Consider the following 24510-nt stretch of genomic DNA (forward strand, 5'->3'; position numbering starts at 1 on the left):
AATTCATGGAATTTACCTCATGATATTTAAAAAAAGACCCTGGAGTTTTATTTCAGAGTTAAAACTTTTTTTTATTAAAGGTTATACTTCTCAAAAATAACGTAGTATCTGCAAATACTTGCTGATTGTTCCATTCAAACAGCTACAATTTTTAAAAAATACTCTTGATTTTAAAAATACTCTAATTTTATTATAACAATAACTTCTGACAAAAAAAATTGTAGCTAAAATATATCAGATATTTACAGCGCACATTTCAATTTTTGTTCCGATAACAAACATATCCCTCCAGGGGGAACCCATACTAAATTCTTTAAGTTCAGAAAGCACGATGAATTATCAAAGGCAACAATGCTTCAGGTTTCGAACATGAAGGAGAGATCACGAGTTGAATCAAGTGATAGAGTGACACAATCGATGGGTTTTCAAAGCTTGTAGATTATCCGAGGAAGAGAACACTGAGAGAAGTAAAGAGTTCCCTTCTTGGGGCAAAGAAGGAATTAGTCGGAGGCACTGTGATGAGTCTGGATTTTAACACAGCAAGAACTCATGGGGAGGAATAACATGGCGGATGGTCTGAGAACAACAAAACAAGTTCAGAAGAGAAATAGGATAAAAAGGATATAAAGTCGCAATAGAGAAGGTGCAAAAGAGATTTACTAGGATGATACCAGAATTGAGAGGTTATACCTATAAGGAAAGGTTGAACAGGCTGGGGGTCCTTGCTCCAGAAAAGAGACGACTGAGGGGTGACCTGATAGAGGTCTTTAAAATTATGAAAGGGTTTGATAGAGTAGACGTAGAGAAGATGTTTCCACTTGTGGGGGAGACCAGAACTAGGGGTTATAAATATAAGATAGTCACTAATAAATCCAATAGGGAATTCAGGAGAAACTTCTTTACCCAACGAGTGGTGAGAATGTGGAACTCGCTCCCACAAGGAGTGGTTGAGGCGAATCGCATAGATACATATAAGGGGAAGCTCGATAAACACATGAGGGAGAAAGGGAATGGAAGGATATGTTGATAGGGTGAGATGAAGTCGGGTGGGAGGAGGCTCACATGGAGCATAAACACCGGCATATGCCAGATGGGCCGAATGGCCTGTTTCTGTGCCATGCAGTCTATGTAATTCTTCATAAATAATCAAAGTGTTATTGATAAAATCTAGAGAGGGGAGAAATATTGTAACAAAGAGGTTAGAGTTTTGGAGGCTCGAGGTCAGAAAGAGGCTGTCAGTCAGATCACCAGCGTGGTGCGAGGCCGGGGAATGGTTTCCAGGCATTTCTATTTCACAATTAAATAATGAAGTGTTATGGAAGAATAAACGGCACGTTCTACAGGAAATGTACCCCAACCAACACAAAGTGCTAAAATTGCCAAACTCACTCACAGAGGGAACACGGTCAGCGGTGTGAGAAATGGTCCAATTGAGGCTCGTCAAGGTTAAAATTAAAGGCACATTGTCGTGGCGATGTAGAGGAAGCTTAGCTCAGCATCTGACCAGTGCTGTAGATAACCTGGAGCGTTTGGTGCTGTTATCAGCTCAGCATTGAAAAGAAATGGTGGTTGCACCTCTCCGTGTCACAGCTGGCCTGATACTGCCCCTCCCCGTGTCACAGCTGGCCTGATACTGTCCCTCCCTGTGTCACAGCTGGCCTGATACTGTCCCTCCCTGTGTCACAGCTGGCCTGATACTGTCCCTCCCTGTGTCACAGCTGGCCTGATACTGTCCCTCCCTGTGTCACAGCTGGCCTGATACTGTCCCTCCCTGTGTCACAGCTGGCCTGATACTGCACCTCTCCGTGTCACAGCTGGCCTGATACTGCCCCTCTCCGTGTCACAGCTGGCCTGATACTGCCCCTCTCCGTGTCACAGCTGGCCTGATACTGCCCCTCTCCGTGTCACAGCTGGCCTGATACTGCCCCTCTCCGTGTCACAGCTGGCCTGATACTGTCCCTCCCTGTGTCACAGCTGGCCTGATACTGCCCCTCTCCGTGTCACAGCTGGCCTGATACTGCACCTCTCCGTGTCACAGCTGGCCTGATACTGTCCCTCCCTGTGTCACAGCTGGCCTGATACTGCCCCTCTCCGTGTCACAGCTGGCCTGATACTGTCCCTCCCTGTGTCACAGCTGGCCTGATACTGCCCCTCTCCGTGTCACAGCTGGCCTGATACTGCCCCTCTCCGTGTCACAGCTGGCCTGATACTGCTCCTCTCCGTGTCACAGCTGGCCTGATACTTCCCCTCCCCGTGTCACAGCTGGCCTGATACTGCTCCTCTCCGTGTCACAGCTGGCCTGATATTGCCCCTCCCCGTGTCACACCTGGCCTGAGACTGTACTTCCTGTGCCACACTTGGTCTGAAGCTCCCCCTCCCTGTGTCACACCTGGACTGAGACTGCCCCTCCCTGTGTCACACCTGGTCTAAGACTGTGCTTCCTGTAACACACCTGGTCTGCGGCTCCCTCTCCCCGTGTCACACCTGGTCTGAGGCTCCCTCTCCCTATGTCACATCTTGTCTGAGGCTCCCCCTCCCTATGTCACACCTGGCCTGAGACTTTACTTCCTGTGTCACACTGGCTTTAAACTGTCTGAGGCTTTCCCTGGATATAAAGTGAATGATCAATACACCTGCAAAATAAAAACCTTTAAAAAGAAGCATAATGGGGGGAAAAGTACCAAATGCACATTTATCGAAATGTGAAATAAGTTTTTACATTTTGGTCTCATTTACTTCAGTGAGTTGGAATACAGGGTTGTCGTAAGCTTTCTTCTCATTGAGCTTGGCCTCCTTCTCAGTCTGGAGGCAGTAGGCACAGTGTGGAGTGTCCACCTGCACAGTCTTACCAAAGTTGGAGAAATCAACTCTGTATTTCCCTTCTTTAGATTTGGAGACAATGGGGGCAAACCTGTACCCCCAGAATACTTCTTCTGGGACATAAGAGGTCCTCACCTGGCAGGTGGCGCTGGTGGCTTCTATTGTGCCATCCAGGAAGACCACTAACTCAAAGTCTTGTTGGCTGATGGTCTCAGCTGACATCTCATAAAAGGGACTGGTTTTATCAATGATGTGATAGATAGTCAGAGGAGATATGAAGAATAGATTCTCATTCCCAGCATCAACAACAAAATCTATGTTGACTTGGTCCATTATGATGGTTTCACCCTCTAGAGTCACTGTGGTCTTCAAAAGTTTTCCATAAATATGGCTGCCAATCAGAAGACTTTTCCTGAGGTTGGCTACTCGAATGAGGAGGCACAATTTGCCCCCGCGTTTGCTGATGACAGCGCTCTTGCTGAAGGTAATGGTTTTGGCTCGATTCTTTGGCCTGGAGATCTTGGCCAGGATGGCACCACACATGAAGGAATTAATGATAACGCCAAGGATGGATTGAGTCACCAGGAGGAAGATGGCCTCACCGCACTGCTCAGTCACACATCTGAAGCCATAACCAATAGTGACCTGAGTCTCGAGTGAGAAGAGAAAGGCAGATGTCAGCCCATTGATGTTCTGCACACAAGGAAAATGGGTCTCGGTGGGTGAAAATTCAGGAAGATCCTTGTGCATGTATGCAACAGCGTACCACAACAAACCAAAGAGGAACCAGCTTCCCAGAAAGGCTGAGATAAAGATGGTCATCTGGTACCTCCACTTGAGGTCAAGGACAGTTGTCCAAATATCCACAAGGAAGCCAATCCTTGACTGTTCCTTGACATTTCCGAATTCTATGTTACACCTCCCATCTTTGGAAACAAGCCGAGCTCTCCGGCGACTACGTTCTGTGAGGTTTCTGGTGAATCTCCTGCGGAGGTATTTGAACATTCCGCAGACAAATACCTGTTAACCTGTGAAGGCAATGCCAAAGAATACATTAAATCCCATTAGTTGCCCTCCAATGGTCTCAGAGTACCCTCCAAACACATTTCAAATACAAAACTGAAGCCGAAACTGGATTTTCTCACGTCTCAAGAAATAAAAGCCCACACCTCAATTTCTATCAGTGGCTTGAATCTAGATATATGGTTAATTGATAGGCCAATACAAAATACCTACATGTGTTTTACACAGTAACAGGTTACATATTGCTACAAATCAGACAAACGTCTGTTAATGTTCAACTACCAGTTAACACTAACCTGAGGATATTAAGAAGGAGAAATTCCCCCGAGTCACTGCGTATCTTTCAAGCTAAGCATGAAGGTTAAACAGCAAGGTAAGGAGCTTTACTCTACCGAATAACAGTAGAATTAAATCAGGACCTCACTATGTAACTCTACTTTTACAATTGTGAGTCTTACTGTTATTCTCTTATCAAAGAAAATAGAGGTTCTTGTGACACACAAGAACCTCTATTTTCTTTGATAAGAGAATAACAGTAAGACTCACAATTCTGATTTAGAAATGGCCAATGTTAGGAGCTGATATTGATGTTGATACAAGGATTAGAGCAGAAATGAGGAAAACATTTTTCACCCAGAGGGTGGTGGGGGTCTGGAACTCACTGCCTGAGAGGGTGGTAGAGGCAGAAACCCTCAACTCATTTAAAAAATACCTGGATGCGCACCTGAAGAGCCGAGACCTGCAGGGCTACGGACCAAATGCGGGAAAGTGGGATTAGGCTGGGTGGCTCGTTTCTCAGCCGGCGCGGACACGATGGGCCGAATGGCCTCCTTCTGTGCTGTAAATTTTCTATGATTTTATTTCGATGATTCTAAGCCCAGCCTGGAACTGGGTCAATGTTGATATTAACAAAAGGTGCAGCCCTGATTTGGGATTAGGGAAAATTACAGAAACTCCAGCTTTGCCTTGAGATAGTGTTACTACAACCACAAATCCCATTTGTAGAGTGGTCCTCACTCAAACGGATTTCCCAGGGTCGTTGGTTGTACAGGGCACAATTTCCAAATTTGCAGATGACACAAAACTTGGAAGTGTAGTGAACAGTGAGGAGGATAGAGAGAGACTTCAAGAGGATATAGACAGGCTGGTGGAATGGGCGGACACGTGGCAGGTGAAATTCAACGCAGAAAAATGCGAGGTGGTACTTTTTGGTAGGAAGAATGAGGAGAGGCAATATAAACTACAGGGCACAATTCTAAAAGCGGTACAGGAACAGAGAGATCTGGGAGTATATTTATAAAAATCGTTGAAGGTGGCAGGGCAGGTTGAGAAAGTGGTTAAAAAAGCATACGGGATCTTGGGCTTTATTAATAGAGGCATAGAGTACAAAAGCAAGGAAGTTATGATGAACCTTTATAAAACACTGGTTTGGCCATAACTAGAGTATTGTGTCCAGTTCTGGGCACTGCGCTTTAAGAAAGATGTGAAGATCTTAGACAGGGTGCAGAAAAGATTTACTAGAATGATTCCAGGAATGAGGGACTTCAGTTACGTGGATAGACTGGAGAAGCTGGGGTTGTTCTCCTTTGAACAGAGAAGGTTGAGAGGAGATATGATAGAGGTATTCAAAATCATGAAGGGTCTAGTCAGAGTACCATAGAATCACAGAATCATAGAAAGGTTACAGCACGGAAGGAGGCCATTCGGCCCATCGAGTCCGTGCCAGCTCTATACAAGAGCAATCCAGCTAGTCCCACTCCCCCGCCCTATCCCTGTAGCCCTGCAAATTTTTTCCTTTCAAGTACTTATCCAGTTCCCTTTTGAAGATCATGATTGAATCTGCCTCCACCACCCCCTCGGGCAGTGCATTCCAGATCCTAACCACTCGCTGTGTGAAAATGTCTTTCCTCATGTCACCTTTGGTTCTTTTGCCAATCACCTTAAATCTCTGTCCTCTGGTTTTTGATCATTCCGCCAATGGGAACAGTTTCTCTCTATCTACTCTGTCTAGACTCTTCATGATTTTGAACACGTCTATCAAATCTCCTCTCAACCTTCACTACGGGGATAGGGCGGGGGAATGGGGCTAGTTGGATTGCTCTTGAGTGCAGCCGGCGCAGACTCGATGGGCCGAATGGCCTCCTTCTGTGCTGTAACCATTCTATGATTCTTCCCAAGAGGAAAGATTGACACTGAGGAGGAAAAGGGAAATTAAGGGGAAGTCTCAAGATGCAGTCAAAGAAATATGTTTTTAAGGTGACTGCAACGACAGGGACAGAAGTAGGTAGGCAGAGTAATTTTGGGAGAGAATTGCAGATGGCAGGGTGATGGGACTGAAAGATCAGCCTTTTATTGGTGTAGCAGAGCAAGCAGTGTGGGACAAGCACTAATCGAGTGCTTGTAGCTGTAGATTGGAAGATCATTCAGAGAGGGTGGAGCGAGGTCATGGAGGGATTTAAAGATAAAGACAAGAATCTTGAAATTGGTTCAGTGGGGTACAGGAAGCAAGTGGAGCTTGGCGAGGTGGGGAGTGATGGATGTGTGGAAGAGGACTCAGGCTGCAGAGCTCCTGAACATGAGAAGGTCAATGAAAACACCGTTGAACAAATCAATCCTCAAGTTGATGAAGGTATGGGTACTGTAGCGGAGGGTATAAGGTCGGCCGTAAGAGAGCCATGTTCTAGAGGTGGATAAGGTGGTGTTGGCAACAAATGTGGGGTAAAAATTCAACTGAGGGATTCAGTCTGAGGAGACAGTCTGGGAGGCTGATGGAATTAGACCCACGACACCTGAGCATCTCTGGAGCTGAGAAGGATGGTCGCCAATTTTGTTGATGTTAAGTTGTAAAAATATTGACTTAACTTGGACCTGGTGTTGGGCAGGGTAGGTGGGTATCATTGGCCCACATCTGGAAGTTGACCCCATACGTGTGGCTGATGTTGCTGAGTGCTGACATTTAAATGATGAAGAGGAGGGAACCAAATGAAGCCCAATGGACACATCAGATGTGAATATGCAGACCCGGGAGCAGAAACCATTTGAGCCAATGTAAGAGTCGAAGTTATAATCAGCGCTGTTCTCAAATGGCACTTAATGCTCTTAATGCACTAAATATGCTTCTGATATTTTAAAATAAAGTTTAAAATAAATTGATTGCAATTCTTTTCAATAGTAACTCTGACTGCCAACTTAATTCAGCGGTAGCAGCTTTTCCTCTGAGTCAGAAGATACAAGCGCCACTCGAGGTTCACATGTAATTTGGGCTGGCATTTCAGCACAGTACTGAAGGAGTGCTTCATTGTTAGAGATGCCATCTTTTGGATGAGTAATTAAACCTAGGTCCTGCCTATTTAGGTGGATATAAAAGATTCCAGGGCACTATCTGAAGATGAGCAGTTGAATGCTCCCAGTATCCTGGCCAACATTTATCTCTTAATCAACACTAGCAAAAACAGATTAACTGGTCAGTCATTTCATTGTTGTTTATGGGAGTTGCTGTGTGTAGGTTGCCTGCTGCATTTGCCTACATAACAACAGTGACTACACTTCAAAAAGTAATCCATTGGCTGTGAAGAGCTTCAGGACCTCCTGCTGATGTGAAAGGTACTATTCAAATGCAAGTCCTTTATTCTTTCTTTCTCTTTCTACTTTGGGACAGGTAGGGGTTGGAACTACAAGAGGGAGATACCACCAACTGACAGACCATAGAGGAGAATTAGTGGAGGAGGATGGAGTGCAGCAGCACTGAAGGTAGCAGTAAGGACAAGGAAGGCCAGCGAGCCACAGCTGCAGTTGTACAGGATACTGTTGTTGACTGAGCAATGTAGACTTGATGCAAGGGATTGGGAGGACTGAAACAGGGAATGATAAGGGTGTTTGGTCCTTCTAGCTGGGCAGCAATGATGCATTGAAGAACCTTGAAGCGAATGACAGGTTGGTGATAGGGGGATAATTCGATAAAATAGGTCGAGAATATATTTTTAAACGGGTGTAACAAGGGTAGTTTTGAAATAACTGGGAACAATGCCTGATGATAGGGAGAGCTTGACAATATTAGGAAACATGGAGCCAAAAACAGGACATTTGGCCATAAGGAACTGGGTTGGAAGGTGATGGGACGGTCAATGAAACAAGTGGTGAGCTTCATGGAGGAAACGTGTTTGATGAAGGTTGGGGAGAGAGAGGGGAGAAGCTGCAGAGTGTGGTGTTAGGGGCCGGCTAAGGAGTGATGATGGGGAGAGAAGGGGTGGAAGAAGCAGAGGTGGACAAGAGGGTTACCTCGATTCGCAGCACTGTACAAACTATTCCTTTGGCGTCAGAGATGAGGATACTAGAAGAAGCAACCTTAATTCAGGGTTATGGAGGGATAGTTGAAACTGAAACTTTATTTAGGTTTTGGATTTGTGTTAGCAACAAAGTAGCTTGGATTTAGGTTTAGGGTTAATGGGAACAACAATGGCGGCCTTCGTATTGGGTGACTATCGGCAGCAATTTAGGTTTTACTTAATTTTAGGAATGATCAACATAACCTTTATCTATGGTTAAGCTGGCAGTTTGGGCAGGAGGAAAGTTCACCAACTTATATCTAATCTTGGACACATTGTTGGAGTTTCTTTGCATTAGAGCTGCCACTTCTATGTGGCCCTTGTTTTTTATTCCTTCTTGTCCAGGCTTTTTGGTTGTTGAATTCCGGCTGATATTGTGGTATGTGGGGTTGGTGTGATCTACAACTCATCATGTTAGCAATCGTTCTACAAAGACTGGAATCTTTGTAAATAATTAGGGTGAGGTTAGCTGCATTGGGTTATTTTAGGGATTGGGGGCATGTTCTGGGTCAGAGGAAGAGTTTTGGTTTAGGGGTTTGGGTTTAGGGGTTTGGGTTTAGGGTTAGCCTTTAGAGTAAGTGTTTAGGGTTGGAACTTGGACTTCTTTTTGCCTTTCTCCACCTCTCTGCAGGGTCCAGGATCTCATGTACTGACCTAAAGAAACCTTCCATTGCATACCCAGCAGTTGTGAACTATGAAGGAGAAGTGTTTGGACCTATGTCTTATACACCATAAGCTTAACCTTTTAGAATAGTCATAGCTGATCGAGCAGCAGGAAAATGTTCTGTGGGGGTAGGCCTCGCTGTTTTAGTCGGTTAAGCTCCAGTAACCTGCACACACTTGGAGATCACTAAAGTTTGGCCCTTGCCAGCTTGTAACTAAACTCTCTGGAGTTTGTGAAGTGGGCGTGCCCTCATGGGGAGAGAGTTTCCACCCAGTATGAAGTAAACAGAAACTCAACCTTAAATGTGTGGATTTCTCAGTAGCTTGGTTTGGGGCATGGTGATGGCATGGACACCCAGCTCATCAAAAAACATCCTCTAGCTCCTGTTGCTTAGCCACAAGTGGGCTTTTGTTTTTTGAGAATGAAGGAAGGTATTAATCTATCCCCAGGAGTGTCTCGGCCACTTTCCACACCAGCAATGATGGAGGCTCTTCTGAGGAGGTGATGGAGAGCAGAAAAACTCATGTTTATTCTCTAAAATTAAAATTTGAATCTCCTCCCATGAGGCATTGACCTCATTGTCCGATTGATAATTTAACTCGGCAAGATCTGAAATCGGATCTTCCAATCTCTTACGACCTCACCTAGTCTATCAGTCGGTAAGTGTGAATTCAACAGTAGATCCCATGACAGTGTGGGATAAAGGAGAAGCCACACACTCATGGATCTGGCTTGCGCTCAGCTCGCCACAATTTGTTAAGTAGCTTGGAGGCGCTCCCTCTACCGTTCCACCCTGTTGGCCAGCTGCCTGCCACTGATTCAAGCACATGGCTAAAATCACTGCAATAATCATCCTCTCAACCTCAGTCCACCAACGACAGGTAGAAATCAGCAAAGCCCGGGAGTCACTCCTGGTGTCACAGACGTGGATGCAGTGGACAAAGGTGCAGATAATAGGAGGTGAAGAGGAAAGAAGGGGTGAAATTTTTGTTTTACATTGGTCATGTCCTCAATCCCTCTCCTGCTGCAAATTCCAGGATTACTCCTGACACCCTTCCCTACTATTTAAATGTGATTGTGCCTCAGGATGTGACATTCCCCACTGCAGCTGTGCAGCATCATCAACGTGGGTCCATGGATCGGAATGTTGGTTTGGGGGATGAACACGGAGAGAGAGATGTAGCAGACAACCCCTCCACCAGGGACCTTAGAAGAGGCTGAATATCTGTACGAACATGAACGATGCTTGTGGACCAGGACTGATCCCTTTGCGTTTGTCAATTTCTACCTGTTGCTGGTGCATTGAACAGAAAACCAATTCCTGTCGTGTCTTAACTGCTCACTGAAGTCACCGGGCTAATTTAACGTGTCAGTAAAATTGGCTAAAGGAAATACTTGAGCCCACAAACTCTAACGATGTGTGATAGGCCTTTTATGTGATGTTGTTAATTCATCCCCACAAATTACTGCCGCCACCAGTAACAGGCCTATTGGGACAACAGTTCATAGGGTCTTTTAGATTTGAGTGAGAGGAATTCTGGCCCTCAGTGATAACTTCACCCACCAGGTTCTATTAAGGAGCCAGGCTGGCTGGTCAATCATCAACAGGGCCCTGGTACACTGCCGACCGGCCTGGCTCAGGTACCAGAGAATTGAGTCTACCACAGACCATCAGCTTGATTCTGATCTTCCACCACCAGCAATGTCATTTTGGAGGCAAGTGATGGATCCGTACCCAGCAATAGTGAGTCCTCGTGGTGTACACCGAGAGACCTCCTTACCTCCTGCAAAGAATATTATTACTAGCTGGTCATTACACAAATGTGAGTTTGAGCCCTTGCTGGGCAGGCAAGAGATACCAGGAGCTCCTCATAAGTGACATGATGAGTGGTATTTGTCACCCTATAGGCGTAATGTCATCATTCTACTGACCACAGCATGCACCAACCCATACCCCATCAATGGAGACATGGAATGTTAATGACAACTCCTTGTCTCTTTAAAAACCAATCATGGTAGACTCTGAACCCTGGATATATGAACACATGTTCTCATATCCAGCATCCAGGTAATGCCTTTCATCAGCTGTCATCCCAAGTCTCAGAGTTTACTCATTAACTATACAGTGAACATTTGCCTTCAGATGTGAAAGGGAAGGATCAACACAGGGCAGCATGATCTTCCAGGCAGCCAATTCCAATGCCCTGTATCAAGTTAACTTGTTACCAATTGCTTAACCCAGGTCCTTATTTGAAGGGCTTTTACAAAAAGATGTGCCTGCTACGAGGCTGACTTCCCCTTCAGTGAGACCAGTGTAAGCTGGAGCCTTCACTCCCTGCCATTCCCCCCCTCGCTGCTTGGTCCGGGATCTCAGGTACAGGCCAAAGGAAGCCTTCCGTTGCATTCCCTAGCAGTTCTCAACTATGAAGGTGATATTTTTGGACATATGCCATAAGCTTAACCTCTTCGGGACGTTGCTGTCATTGAAGAGAGTTGAAAAAAAACAAATTGCCCTTTGCCCCTTCTTACTGCGTCCAAGCTGAAGTTGGTATCCTCCAGAACCTCCAAATACCAATATGAATCAACAGTTGGAGCAGATGCTGCTTGTATCTTCCAATTAATATCTTGATGATCCCTCTTTCATCCATGCAAGACCATAATGCCACACTTAAGGACACCAATAACCTGGTGTCATCTGCAAAAGGGATTGATGCAATTCCTTCAGAAATGCCCAGAATCCACACTCCAAATCCATTCCTAATGATACTTTCATTGATGAAGACATTGAGTAAGACGAGTGACAGCGAATGACATTGTCTCACTTCTCTTTCAAGCGAAATGGCTTCAGTGTGTCATCCCCCCTTACTCAGACCTAAGAGCTGGAACATAGATCCTGGACTAAATCCAAGATTCAGTCATGTACTCCCACAAACCCCAGGACAGGGTCATTTACTCCAATCTTGCGTTCCGGTAGCAGGACTTCAGCCTGACAATGTGCAACAGCACTCACCCTGCCATAATTCGTGGGGTCAGTTCATTTGCATAGTCATTGATATTAAGGCAACTCAACCCCATGTAAAATGGGAGCCCTGCGCTGGGCGGGGTAGTGGCGATTTGCTCCAGCTGCCTTTAAAAACATGCCAGAACTGGGAAGAGCAGCGGCAGACTGGGGGAGCTGCAGGTAAATACTGACAGCTCTAGCAGCTTGGGTTGTAGATCAGATTTGTGAATAGATGTGTTTACAGAGAATTTCTGTAATTTATAAGAATGGTTTCAACTTCAGGAACAGACTGAGGGAGCCAAAGAGGGGAACATTTCTACTCCAAGGAAGGGAGGTAAAAAAAACCTCATAACTTCAATGAGTTGGACCTTCCTACCCTTACAGGTGAGATACAAGGAAGGAGAGAGAGACTGTTGGGTTCTCATGGAAAAAAACACCAAAATAAGTGTCTCCCACACCATGTTGGGGGACGTGGCAGAGACACTGAGTGCTACCTCTCTGATCCTCAGAACAGCAGACCAGTGCAGGAAAAGGTCCAATGACCTGATGAGGGCAGGTAAAGTAAGAGAGCTGCCACTGACCCTTTTCTCTCTTTGGCACCAATACATTCAGCTTCCTCTATTATCATTTGGAGAACAAATCATCCTTCACACAACACATTGGTTCAAAGGCTCACAAACTCTTCATGTTGCCATCTCCCCTTACTTCATGCAGCTGCTTAAAATTCCCTCATCTAACTTGATAGGGTCCTACCAACAGATCCATAACGTCAACTGTCTGATGCCACCTGGGAGACATCCTTCACCTAATGCACTCAATCTCGTTTCAATAGAAGTTATTTCACAATGCTCGTGGAAAGCAGCTAATTGGAGGCAATATTTCTCACATCAAAGAGATAACCCTGTAAGAGATATAACTTTGTTGGGTAAGGGTATCAAGGGATATGGAGCAAAGGCGGGTAAATGGAGTTGAGGTACAGATCAGCCATGATCTAATTTAATGTCGCAACAAGCTTGAGGGGCTGAATGGCCTCCTCCTGTTCCTATGTAAGAGGGGCAGGCCATCGAGCTCTTGGTAGGCAGTCAGTTCTAACGGTGGGAGATGGTGAGATTGGTGGGCCTCTGTGGGCTCCAGGGGTGTTGCTGCAGAACCAGACGGTCACCAGTTGCAGCCATTTAAAGCAGAGAGCCTGCAGAGCGATCCTCACCTCTCACCGGGGTTGATTTTGAGTGTCCTCGCCTGGCATTAATGGTAACGGCCTCAAAATGGGGTTGGTAGCCTGCAGAATTTAAATGAGGCCAGAGCCTCAAAATCACAGGGCCCACTTCACCACCGCAATGGCCGGTCGACCATTGCACCCCACCAGGCAGCCCCCTCGAGAGTCAAAATCTAATCCACTCTCCTCAATCTCTCTGGGTTCTGCACAAACGATTTGAGGTTATGCCCTGATTTCATGCAAACCCATCACAGCAACTAGGGGTAAAGGAAGATAACCAGCGGGGCAATGATGATGACCTGAGGGGTAATGATGGTGACCGGGGGGGGGTGGGAGGTGGTAATGATGGTGACCTGGGGTTAATAATGATGACCTGGGGGTAATGATGATGTTGGGGAGGGATAATTATAGTGCCCTGGGGGGGTAATGATGGTGACCTGGGGGTTAGTGATATTGACCTGGGGGTAATGTTTTTTTTTTATTTGTTCATGGGATGTGGGCATCGCTGGCGAGGCCGGCATTTATTGCCCATCCCTAATTGTCCTTGAGAATGTGGTGGTGAGCTGCCTTCTTGAACCGCTGCAGTTCGTGTGGTGAAGGTTCTCCCACAGTGCTGTTAGGAAGGGAGTTCCAGGATTTTGACCCAGCGACGATGAAGGAACGGCGATTTATTTCCAAGTCGGGATGATATGTGACTTGGAGGGGAACATGCAGGTAGTGTTGTTCCCATGTACCTGCTGCCCTTGTCCTTCTAGGTGGTAGAGGTCGCGGGTTTGGGAGGTGCTGTCGAAGAAGCCTTGGCGAGTTGCTGCAGTGCATCCTGTGAGTGGTACACATTGCAGCCACTGTGCACAGGTGGTGAAGGGAGTGAATGTTTCGGGTGGTGGATGGGGTGCCAATCAAGCAGGCTGCTTTATCCTGGATGGTGTTGAGCTTCTTGAGTGTTGTTGGAGCTGCACTCATCCAGGCAAGTGGAGAGTATTCCATCACACTCCTAACTTGTGCCTTGTAGATGGTGGAAAGGCTTAGGAGAGTCAGGAGGTGAGTCACTCACCACAGAATACCCAGCCTCTGACCTGCTCTTGTAGCCACAGTATTTATGTGGCTGGTCCAGTTAAGTTTCTGGTCAATGGTGACCTCCCAGGATGTTGATTGTGGGGGATTTGGCGATGGTAATGCCGTTGAATGTCAAGGGGAGGTGGTTAGAGTCTCTCTTTTGGAGATGGTCATTGCCTGGCACTTGTCCGGTGCGAATGTTACTTGCCACTTATGAGCCCAAGCCTGGATGTTGTCCAGGTCTTGCTGCATGCGGGCTCGGACTGCTTCATTATCTGAGGGGTTGCGAATGGAACTGAACACTGTGCAATCATCAACGAACATCTCCATTTCTGACCTTATGATGGAGGGAAGGTCATTGATGAAGCAGCTGAAGATGGTTGGGCCTAGGACACTGCCCTGAGGAACTCCTGCAGCAATGTCCTGGGGCTGAGATGATAAGTCTCTAACAACCACTACCATCTTCCTTTGTGCTCGGTATGACTCCAGCCACTGGAGAGTTTTCCCCCTGATTCCCATTGACTTCAATTTTACTAGGGCTCTTTGCTGTCACACTCGGACAAATGCTGCCTTGATGTCAAGGGCAGTCACTCTCACCTCACCTCTGGAATTCAGCTCTTTTGTCCATGTTTGGATCAAGGCTGTATTGAGGTCTGGAGCTGAGTAGTCCTGGCGGAACCCAAACTGAGCATCGGTGAGCAGGTTATTGGTGAGTAAGTGCCGCTTGATAGCACTGTCAATGACACCTTCCATCACTTTGCTGATGATTGAGAGTAGACTGATGGGGCGGTAATTGGCCGGATTGGATTTGTCCTGTTTTTTGTGGACAGGACATACCTGGGCAATTTTCCACGTTGTCGGGTAGATGCCAGTGTTGTAGCTGTACTGGAACAGTTTGGCTAGAGGCGTGGCTAATTCTGGAGTACAAGTCTTCAGCACTACAGCCGGGATGTTGTCGGGGCCCATAGCCTTTGCTGTATCCAGTGCACTCAGCCGTTTCTTGATATCACGTGGAGTGAATCGAATTAGCTGAAGACTGGCATCTGTGATGGTGGGGATATTGGGAGGAGGCCAAGATGGATCATCCACTCGGCACTTCTGGCTGAAGATGGTTGCAAATGCTTCAGCCTTGTCTTTTGCACTCGCGTGCTGGACTCAGCCATCTTTGAGGATGGGGATGTTTACAGAGACTCCTCCTCCTGTTAGTTGTTTAATTGTCCACCACCATTCACGACTGGATGTGGCAGGACCGCAGAGCTTTGATCTGATTGGTTGCTTGTGGAATTGCTTAGCTCTGTCTATAGCATGTTGCTTCCGCTGTTTAGCATGCATGTAGTCCTGAGTTGTAGCTTCACCAGGTTGGCACCACATTTTTAGGTACGCCTGGTGCTTCTCCTGGCATGCTCTTCTGCACTCCTCATTGAACCAGGGTTGATCCCCTGGCTTGTTGGTAATGGTAGAGTGAGGGATATGCCGGGCCATGAGGTTACAGATTGAGCTGGAATACAATTCTGCTGCTGCTGATGGCCCCAGAGCCTCATGGATGCCCAGTTTTGAGCTGCTAGATCTGTTCTGAATCTATCCCGTTTAGCACGGTGGTCGTGCCACACAACACGTTGGATGGTGTCCTCAGTGCGAAGACGGGACTTCATCTCCACGAGGACGGTGCGGTGGTCACTCCTACCAATACTGTCATGGACAGATGCATCTGCGACAGGCCAAGTAGGTTTTGCCCTCGTGTTGGTTCGCTCATCACCTGCCGCAGGCCCAGTCTGGCAGCTATGTCCTTTAGGACTCGGTCAGTAGTGGTGCTACCGAGCCACTCTTGGTGATGGACATTGAAGTCCCCCACCCAGAGTACATTCTGTGCCCGTGCTACCCTCAGTGCTTCCTCCAAGTGGTGCTCAACATGGAGGAGGACTGATTCATCAGCTGAGGGAGGACGGTAGGTGGTAATCAGCAGGAGGTTTCCTTGCCCATGTTTGACCTGATGCCATGAGATTTCATGGGGTCCGGAGTCAATGTTGAGGGTTCCCAGGGCCTCTCCCTCCTGACTGTGTATCACTGTACCGCCACCTCTGGTTCGTCTGTCCTGCCGGTGGGACAGGACATACCCAGGGATAGTGATGGAAGAGTCTGGGACATTGGCTATGTCAGGCTGTTGCTTCACTAGTCTGTGGGACAGCTCTCCCAATTTTGGCACAAGTCCCCAGATGTTCGTGAGGAGGACTTTGCAGGGTCGACTGGGCTTGGATTTGCCTTTGTCGTGTCCGATGCCGGGTGGTCCGTCCGGTTTTATTCTTATTATGACTTTTTTTAGCGAGATTTTACAACTGAGTGGCTTGCTAGGCCATTTCAGAGGTCAATTAAGAATCAACCACATTGCTGTGGGTCTGGAGTCACATGTCGGCCAGACCAGAGGTTTCCTTCTCTAAAGGGCATTCGTGAACCAGATGGGTTTTTACGACAATCCTGTAGTTTCATGGCCGCCATTAATGATACCAGTTTTTTTTAAATTTAATTAATTGAATTTAAATTCCCCGGCTGTTCTGGCTCATGACTCCGGATTATTAGTCCAGGCCTCTGGATTACTCGTCCAGTAACATAACCACTATGCTACTGTACCCTTGATGGTGACCTGGAGGGATAATGATGGTGACCTTGGGGGTAATGATGGTGACCTGGGGGGTAATGATAGTGACGTGGGGATAACAATGGTGACCCGGGGGTAGTCATGGTGACCTGGGGGCATCATTATATTGACCTGGGGGGTAATGATGGTGACCTGGGGATAATGAGGGTGACCTGAGGGGTCATGATAGTGACATTCGTGCCAGACAAGCGCCAGGCAATGACCATCTCCAACAAGAGAGAATCTAACCACCTCCCCTTGACATTCAACGGCATTACCATCACCGAATCCCCCACCATCAACATCCTGGGGGTCACCATTGACCAGAAACTTAACTGGACCAGCCACATAAATACTGTGGCTACAAGAGCAGGTCAGAGGCTGGATATTCTGCGGCGAGTGACTCACCTCCTGACTCCCCAAAGCCTTTCCACCATCTACAAGGCACAAGTCAGGAGTGTGATGGAATACTCTCCACTTGCCTGGATGAGTGCAGCTCCAACAACATTCAAGAAGCTCGACAACATCCAGGACAAAGCAGCCCGCTTGATTGACACCCCATCCACCACCCTAAACATTCACTCCCTCCACCGCACAGTGGCTGCAGTGTGTACCATCCACAGGATGCACTGCAGCAACTCGCCAAGGCTTCTTCGACAGCACCCCCCAAACCCACGACCTCTACCACCTAGAAGGACAAGAGCAGCAGGCACATGGGAACAACACTACCTGCACGTTCCCCTTCAAGTCACACACCATCCCGACTTGGAAATATATCGCCGTTCCTTCATCGTCGCTGGGTCAAAATCCTGGAACTCCCTAACTAACAGCACTGTGGGAGAACCTTCACCACAGGGACTGCAGCGGTTCAAGAAGGCGGCTCACCACCACCTTCTCAAGGGCAATTAGGGATGGGCAATAAATGCCGGCCTTGCCAGCGATGCCCACATCCCATGAACGAATAATAAGAAAAGAACCTGAGGGGTAATGATAGTGACCTGAGGGGGGTAAACATGGTGACCTGGGGAGGAATCATGGTGACCTGGAAACCCAAGTGTTATTGATGTACCTTTGCCCCAACCCTCTTGATCTCACCCCCTGCCTCACTTGCTTTCTCACTCCCACACACCAACTCAGGACCTTTCACCTGCGGGCTGTAACGGAGTACCAGGGAGCCGGAGGTGTGGGGAATGGGAGAGGATGTTCCCATTCCTCAACGGAAGCGGCTCCCCTTAGATGGGAATCACTATTATTCCAACATGCAGGTTCTGAATAAGGAGGCAAGTCAGTGTCCCGTCCTCCACAGTAGCACAGACTGTAAGACGTGGGGCAAAGGTTAGAGAGAGCCCTGCATTCCAGCCTTTGTAACTTGAGGCTGTGTAGCAGGCCATACACTCTCTCAGGGCTGTCAGGATCTTGTTGGTACCATTAAATCTACCATCCTGCTGATCAGTAACCACCCAGGCCCAGTAGAATGGCCACTGCTGGAATTGAGCAATATCAGTTCAAAAGCACATGTTCGGACTCCAGCCAATCCCATAGAACCATAGAACCATAGAAAAGATACAGAACAGAAGAGGGCCATTCGGCCCATTGTGTTCGCGCCGGCTCGAAGAACAACCAGGTGCCCATTCTAATCCCACCTTCCAGCACCCGGTCCGTAGCCCTGCAGCTTACAGCACTTTAGGTGCAGGTCCAGGTACTTTTTAAAAGAGTTGAGGGTCCCTGCCTCTACCACCAATTCGGGCAGTGAATTCCATACACCCACCACCCTCTGGGTAAAAAAGTTTTTCCTCAAGTCCCCTCTAATCCTTCCGCCAATCAGCTTAAATCTATGTCCTCTAGTTCTTGAACTCTGCGCTAGGGGAAACAGGTACTTCCTGTCTACTCTATCTGGGCCCCTCATAATTTTGTACACCTCAATCAAGTCTCCCCTCAGCCTCCTCTGCTCCAAGGAAAACAACCCCAGCCTATCCAATCTCTCCTCGTAGCTGCAATTTTCAAGCCCTGGCAACATTCTTGTAAATCTTCTCTGCACTCTCTCCAGAGCAATTACGTCCTTCCTGTAATGTGGTGACCAGAACTGCGCACAATATTCCAGCTGTGGCCTTACCAGCGTTTTACACAGTTCCATCATTACATCGCTGCTTTTCTATTGTATACCTCAGCTAATAACGGAGAGCATTCCGTATGCCTTCTTCACAACCTTATCTACCTGTACTGCCACCTTCAGGGACCTGTGCACATGCACTCCAAGGTCTCTCACTTCCTCTACCCCTCTCAATATATTCCCGTTTACTGCGTATTCCCTTTTACTGTTTGTCCTCCCTAAGTGCATTACCTCACACTTCTCCGGGTTGAACTCCATTTGCCACTTTTCGCCCACTCCACCAACTCATTGATATCTTCTTGGAGTCTGCAGCTATTCTCTTCACTATCAACTACACGGTTCATTTTTGTGTCGTCTGCAAAGTTGCCAATCATGCCCCCTACATTCAAGTCCAAATCATTAATCTATACCACAAACAGCAAGGGACCCAACACTGAGCCCTGTGGCACACCACTGGAAACGGATTTCCATTCGCAAAGACATCCATCAACTTTTACCCTTTGTTTCCTGTTACTGGACCAATTTTGGATCCAATTCGCCACATTTCCCTGGATCCCATGGGTTTTTACCTTTATGACCAGTCTGCCATGTGGGACCTTGTCAAATGCTTTACTAAAATCCATGTAGACAACATCCACTGCACTACCCTCATCAATCCTCCTTGTCACTTCCTCAAAGAATTTAATCAGATTTGTAAGGCATGACCTTCCCTGAATAAATCCATGCTGACTATCCCTGATTAAACCATGCCTTTCCAAGTGACAGTTTATCCTATCTCTCAGTATTGATTCTAGTAGTTTGCCCACCACCGAGGTAAGACTGACCGGCCTATAATTGTTCCCTCGTAACCGTTTTAAACAATGGTACTACGTTTGCAGTCTTCCAGTCCTCCGGTACCTCCCCTGCATCCAGTGAGGATTGGAAAATGATCCTCAGAGCATCCGCTATTTCCTCCCTGGCTTCCTTCAATAGCCTAGGAAACAATCCATCCGGCCCTGGTGACTTATCAACTTTCAAGGATTCCAGTCCCTCTAGTACTTCCTCTCTCATAATGTTTACCTTATCCAATATTTCACACCTCTCCTCTTTAACTGCTATGTCCGGATCATCCCTTTCCCTTGTGAATACGGAGACAAAATATTCATTTAAAACCCTACCCACATCCTCTGCTTCGACACACAAGTTACCCTCATCATCCCTGATAGGTCCCACCTTTTCCTTAGCTATCCTTTTGTTCTTAATGTACTGATAAAACATCTTTGGGTTTTCTTTAATCTTACTAGCTAATATTTTTTCGTGCCCTCTCTTTGCTCTCCTTATTTCCTTTTTTACATCATCCCTGTACTTTCTATACTCCTCTAGGCTTTCTGCAGTATTTAATTTTCTGTGACAGCCATAAGCTTTCTTTTTCTGCTTTATCTTGCCCCGTATACTTCTAGACAACCAGGGGGCTCTAAATTTGGCAGTGCCACCCTTCTTCTTTGAGGGGACGTGTCTGCATTGTACCCGTAGAATTTCACTTTTTAGTGCCTCCCACTGGCTTGCCGCTGATTTCTCCTCAAGTAATTGTGTCCAGTCCACTTCTGCCAAATCACCTCTTAGTTCTGTAAAATTTGCATTCCCCCAATTTAAAACATTTACTCCTGATTTAACTCTGTCCTTTTCTATAATAATGCTAAAACTAACTGAATTGTGGTCACTATCTCCAATATGGTCACCCACTGTCACTTCACCCACTTGCCCATCTTCATTTCCCAGGTCTAAATCTAGAATTGCATCCCCTCTTGTTGGGCTTGTCACATACTGGCTAAAAAAGTTCTCCTGGACACCGATCAAAATTTTGCGCCCTCTGTTTGCCCCTCACACTGTTTGAATCCCAGTTGATGTTAGGGTAGTTGAAGTCCCCTACTTTAATTGCCCTCTTATTTTTGCACTCAAAAATTTTGCCTACATATTTGTTCTTCTATCTCCCTTTCGCTATATCCTCTAAAAGGACTAGGTAAATAGCACACAAGAGGCAGGACTAGGCTGTCCAGGCAGATGCAGAAGAGATGCAGGCCACAGCAGGTCCTTCCCAGGATCAAGCTGCCATTAGACAAAGGCCACAGCAGGTCAGAGGCTGGGTATTCTGCAGCGAGTGACTCACCTCCTGACTCCCCAAAGCCTCTCCACCATCTGCAAGGCACAAGTCAGGAGAGTGATGGAATACTCTCCAAGTATATCTGTTCCTTCATGGCCCTCAGGTGCCATTTAGGAAAAGCACAAGAATAGGAAGAAGAAAATCCTGTTTGGAAACCCATGGGAAGCACAGAGTGAAGGAGGAGCAGCCTCTACAATGCATCAGGATTGGATAATGAAAGATAAGGTGAACTTTCCTTTACCTGAATTATTCAGAGTTCATAATGAGCTGGTCAGAGACATTTTGTAAATTAAGTGAGTGGGATCCCTTTCGGTTTAGAAAGTTCAAAGGGTCAACTATCGGAGTTCACAGTGCAATGTGCCCGCCATCTATGGCACCCTGAACTTTGGGGAAACCAGCAACATGATGAATCTCTAGGGTCCTATCACACTGCTGCCTGGCATCATCCCAATTTGGATGAATCGTCCAGCTCTCCTGAAGATTGTATCGGTGACCTGGTGAATGTATGTCTGGGTGGCTCACTGGGTGAGGTTACAGAGGTCCCCTGTGTCTAATTGAAATGAGCCTGTGAGAAAAGGTAATTAATGCATTGGTGACTCACAGCCACTGGCAGAGCTGCTCAGGGAGATGATCATGGCTGCAGGTCTTGGTGCAGCAGCTGGGACAGTGCAGCTACAGCCTGTTTAGTGAACAAAGTTCCTCACTCAGACCTTTCAAAGATCGGTGTGACCTATCGACCATTTCTGGGGGTTAATACCTAATGATCCATATCCTCCTCAGATGCTCCCTCCCTTTTATTTACTTGCTTCAGTTTTCCTTCTTCGTCTCCGTTAATTTGACAAACAAAGGAATCCTCATAGGGAAACCCATTGATGAATAGGGACCTTTAAATCAGGACGGGGGAGTGAAAATTTCACAGGGCCGGATATTGCAAGGTGTCACATGGAGCGGAGCATGGGATCAGCGATAAAGGGAGGAGTGAGAGAGGAGAAAGAGAGAGAGGAGCACGGGATCAGCGATAAAAGGAGGAGTGAGAGAGGAGAGAGAGGGAGAGCGGAGTGCGGGATCAGCGATAAAAGGAGGAGTGAGAGAGGAGAGAAAGAGAGAGTGGAGCGTGGGATCAGCGATAAAAGGAGGAGTGAGAGAGGAGAGAGAGAGAGGAGCACGGGATCAGCGATAAAAGGAGGAGAGAGAGAGGAGAGAGAGAGAGGAGCACGGGATCAGCGATAAAAGGAGGAGAGAGAGAGGAGAGAGAGAGAGGAGCACGGGATCAGCGATAAAAGGAGGAGTGAGAGAGGAGAGAGAGAGAGAGCGGAGCGTGGGATCAGCGATAAAAGGAGTGAGAGAGAGAGAGAGAGAGAGCGGAGTGTGGGATCAGCGATAAAGAGAGGAGTGAGAGAGGAGAGAGAGAGAGAGCGGAGTGTGGGATCAGCGATAAAAGGAGGAGAGAGAGAGAGGAGCACGGGATCAGCGATAAAAGGAGGAGAGAGAGAGGAGAGAGAGAGAGAGCGGAGTGTGGGATCAGCGATAAAGGGAGGAGTGAGAGAGCAGAGAGAGGGAGAGCGGAGAGTGGGATCAGCGATAAAAGGAGGAGAGAGAGAGGAGAGAGAGAGAGGAGCACGGGACCAGCGATAAAAGGAGGAGTGAGAGAGGAGAGCGAGAGAGAGCGGAGCGTGGGATCAGCGATAAAAGGAGTGAGAGAGAGAGAGAGAGAGCGGAGTGTGGGATCAGCGATAAAAGGAGGAGTGAGAGAGGAGAGAGAGAGAGCGGAGTGTGGGATCAGCGATAAAAGGAGGAGTGAGAGAGGAGAGAGGGAGAGCGGAGTGTGGGATCAGCGATAAAAGGAGGAGTGAGAGAGGAGAGAGAGAGAGAGTGGAGCGTGGGATCAGCGATAAAGAGAGGAGTGAGAGAGCAGAGAGAGGGAGAGCGGAGTGTGGGATCAGCGATAAAAGGAGGAGTGAGAGAGGAGAGAGAGAGAGAGCGGAGCGTGGGATCAGCGATAAAAGGAGGAGAGAGAGAGGAGAGAGAGAGAGAGCGGAGCGTGGAATCAGCGATAAAAGGAGGAGAGAGAGAGGAGAGAGAGAGAGAGCGGAGCGTGGGATCAGCGATAAAAGGAGGAGAGAGAGAGGAGAGAGAGAGAGAGCGGAGCGTGGGATCAGCGATAAAAGGAGGAGAGAGAGAGGAGAGAGAGAGAGAGCGGAGAGTGGGATCAGCGATAAAGGGAGGAGTGAGAGAGGAGAGAGGTGAAAAATCAACTAAAATGACATCAGCACAAGGCAAGGAGCTGATTGGTGAGTAGCTGGTGAGTGTTCTTTTTTCTGGTGAGTGGTTTTCTTTAAGCCTTTGTTTATTTTTGTTAAGTTTAGTTAATAAACTAATAAATCGAAGCATGGCAGGGCACCTCAGTCCGGTGGAATGCACATCCTGTGCCATGTGGGAACTCCAGGATGCTTCCCGTGTCCTGGACAACCACAGGTGCAGGAAGTGTCGTCAGCTGGAGGAGCTCGAGCTCCGGATTTCGGAGATTGCGCAACATCTGGCGTCACTGCAGTGTATCCGTGAGGCTGAGAGGTACGTGGACAGCACGTTTCAGGAGGTGGTCACCCCACAGCTTAAGAGAGTGCAGGCACCTCAATGGAGTTGGGACCAATGTCCTCACAGGGAGATTTGCTAGTGCTGTGGAGGAGGGTGGGGTTTAAACTAATTTGGCAGGTGGATAGGCATGACGATGTAGCAATGGAAAGGAGAAACAAGGTGCACAAAGGATTGGGAAAGAAAGATAGCTCTAGCATGAAAAATAGTACAGTGGGATCAGGAGAAGAGAGAGTACAAGAAAGTCTAAGGTAGGTTTACAGTGCATATGTGTGAATGCACAAAGTGTGGTAAACAAGGTTGGTGAGCTGCAGGCGCAAATAGCTACATGGGAATATGATGTTGTGGCGATAACGGAGACCTGGCTCAAAAAAGGGCAGGATAGAGTTCTAAACATTCCTGCATTCAAGGTGTTCAGGAAAGAGAGGGAAGGAAAGAAAGGAGAATGGGTGGCAGTATTGATTAAGGAGAATATTGCAGTGCTGGAGAGAGAGGATGTCCCAGAGGGGTCAAGGACAGAATCTATTTGGTTTGAGTTAAGAAACAATAGAGGCTCCATTAAACTACTTGGTGTATTCTGTAGGCCACCAACTAGTGGGAAGGATATAGAGGAGCAAATTTTCAGAGAAATTACACAGAGGTGCAAAAGCCGTAGAGCAGTGATAACTGGGGACGTCAACTATCCTAATATAGACTGGGATAGTAATAGTGTAAAGGGCCAAAGAGGGGGAGGAATTTTCGAAGTGTGTTCAGGAGAACTTTCTCAACCAGTACATTTCCAGGCCAACGAGGAAGGAGTCATTACTGGATTTGGTTTTGGGGAATGAGGTGGGCCAAGTGGAGCAAGTGTCAGTGGGGGCACATTTAGGGAGCAGAGATCGTAGTATCATAAGCTTTAGATTATCTATGGAAAAGGACACGGACCACTCTA

At 47.3% G+C, this 24510-nt stretch overlaps 1 protein-coding gene across 1 annotated transcript in view; it reads right to left on the minus strand.

Annotated features, from left to right (window-relative positions):
- Nucleotides 1–1808: 1808 nt before the first annotated feature.
- LOC137301555 (ATP-sensitive inward rectifier potassium channel 1-like) overlaps nt 1809–24510 on the minus strand; it is a 73377-nt gene continuing 50675 nt past the window's right edge. Inside the window, exon 2 of the mRNA XM_067971105.1 lies at nt 1809–3848. Coding sequence (XP_067827206.1) covers nt 2716–3825 — 1110 coding nt within the window. The 5' untranslated portion in view covers nt 3826–3848 and the 3' untranslated portion in view covers nt 1809–2715. The remainder of the gene's footprint in view (nt 3849–24510) is intronic.

This window comes from Heptranchias perlo, chromosome 33 (assembly GCF_035084215.1).
Source record: "Heptranchias perlo isolate sHepPer1 chromosome 33, sHepPer1.hap1, whole genome shotgun sequence".
In the NCBI taxonomy this organism is placed as follows: domain Eukaryota; kingdom Metazoa; phylum Chordata; class Chondrichthyes; order Hexanchiformes; family Hexanchidae; genus Heptranchias; species Heptranchias perlo.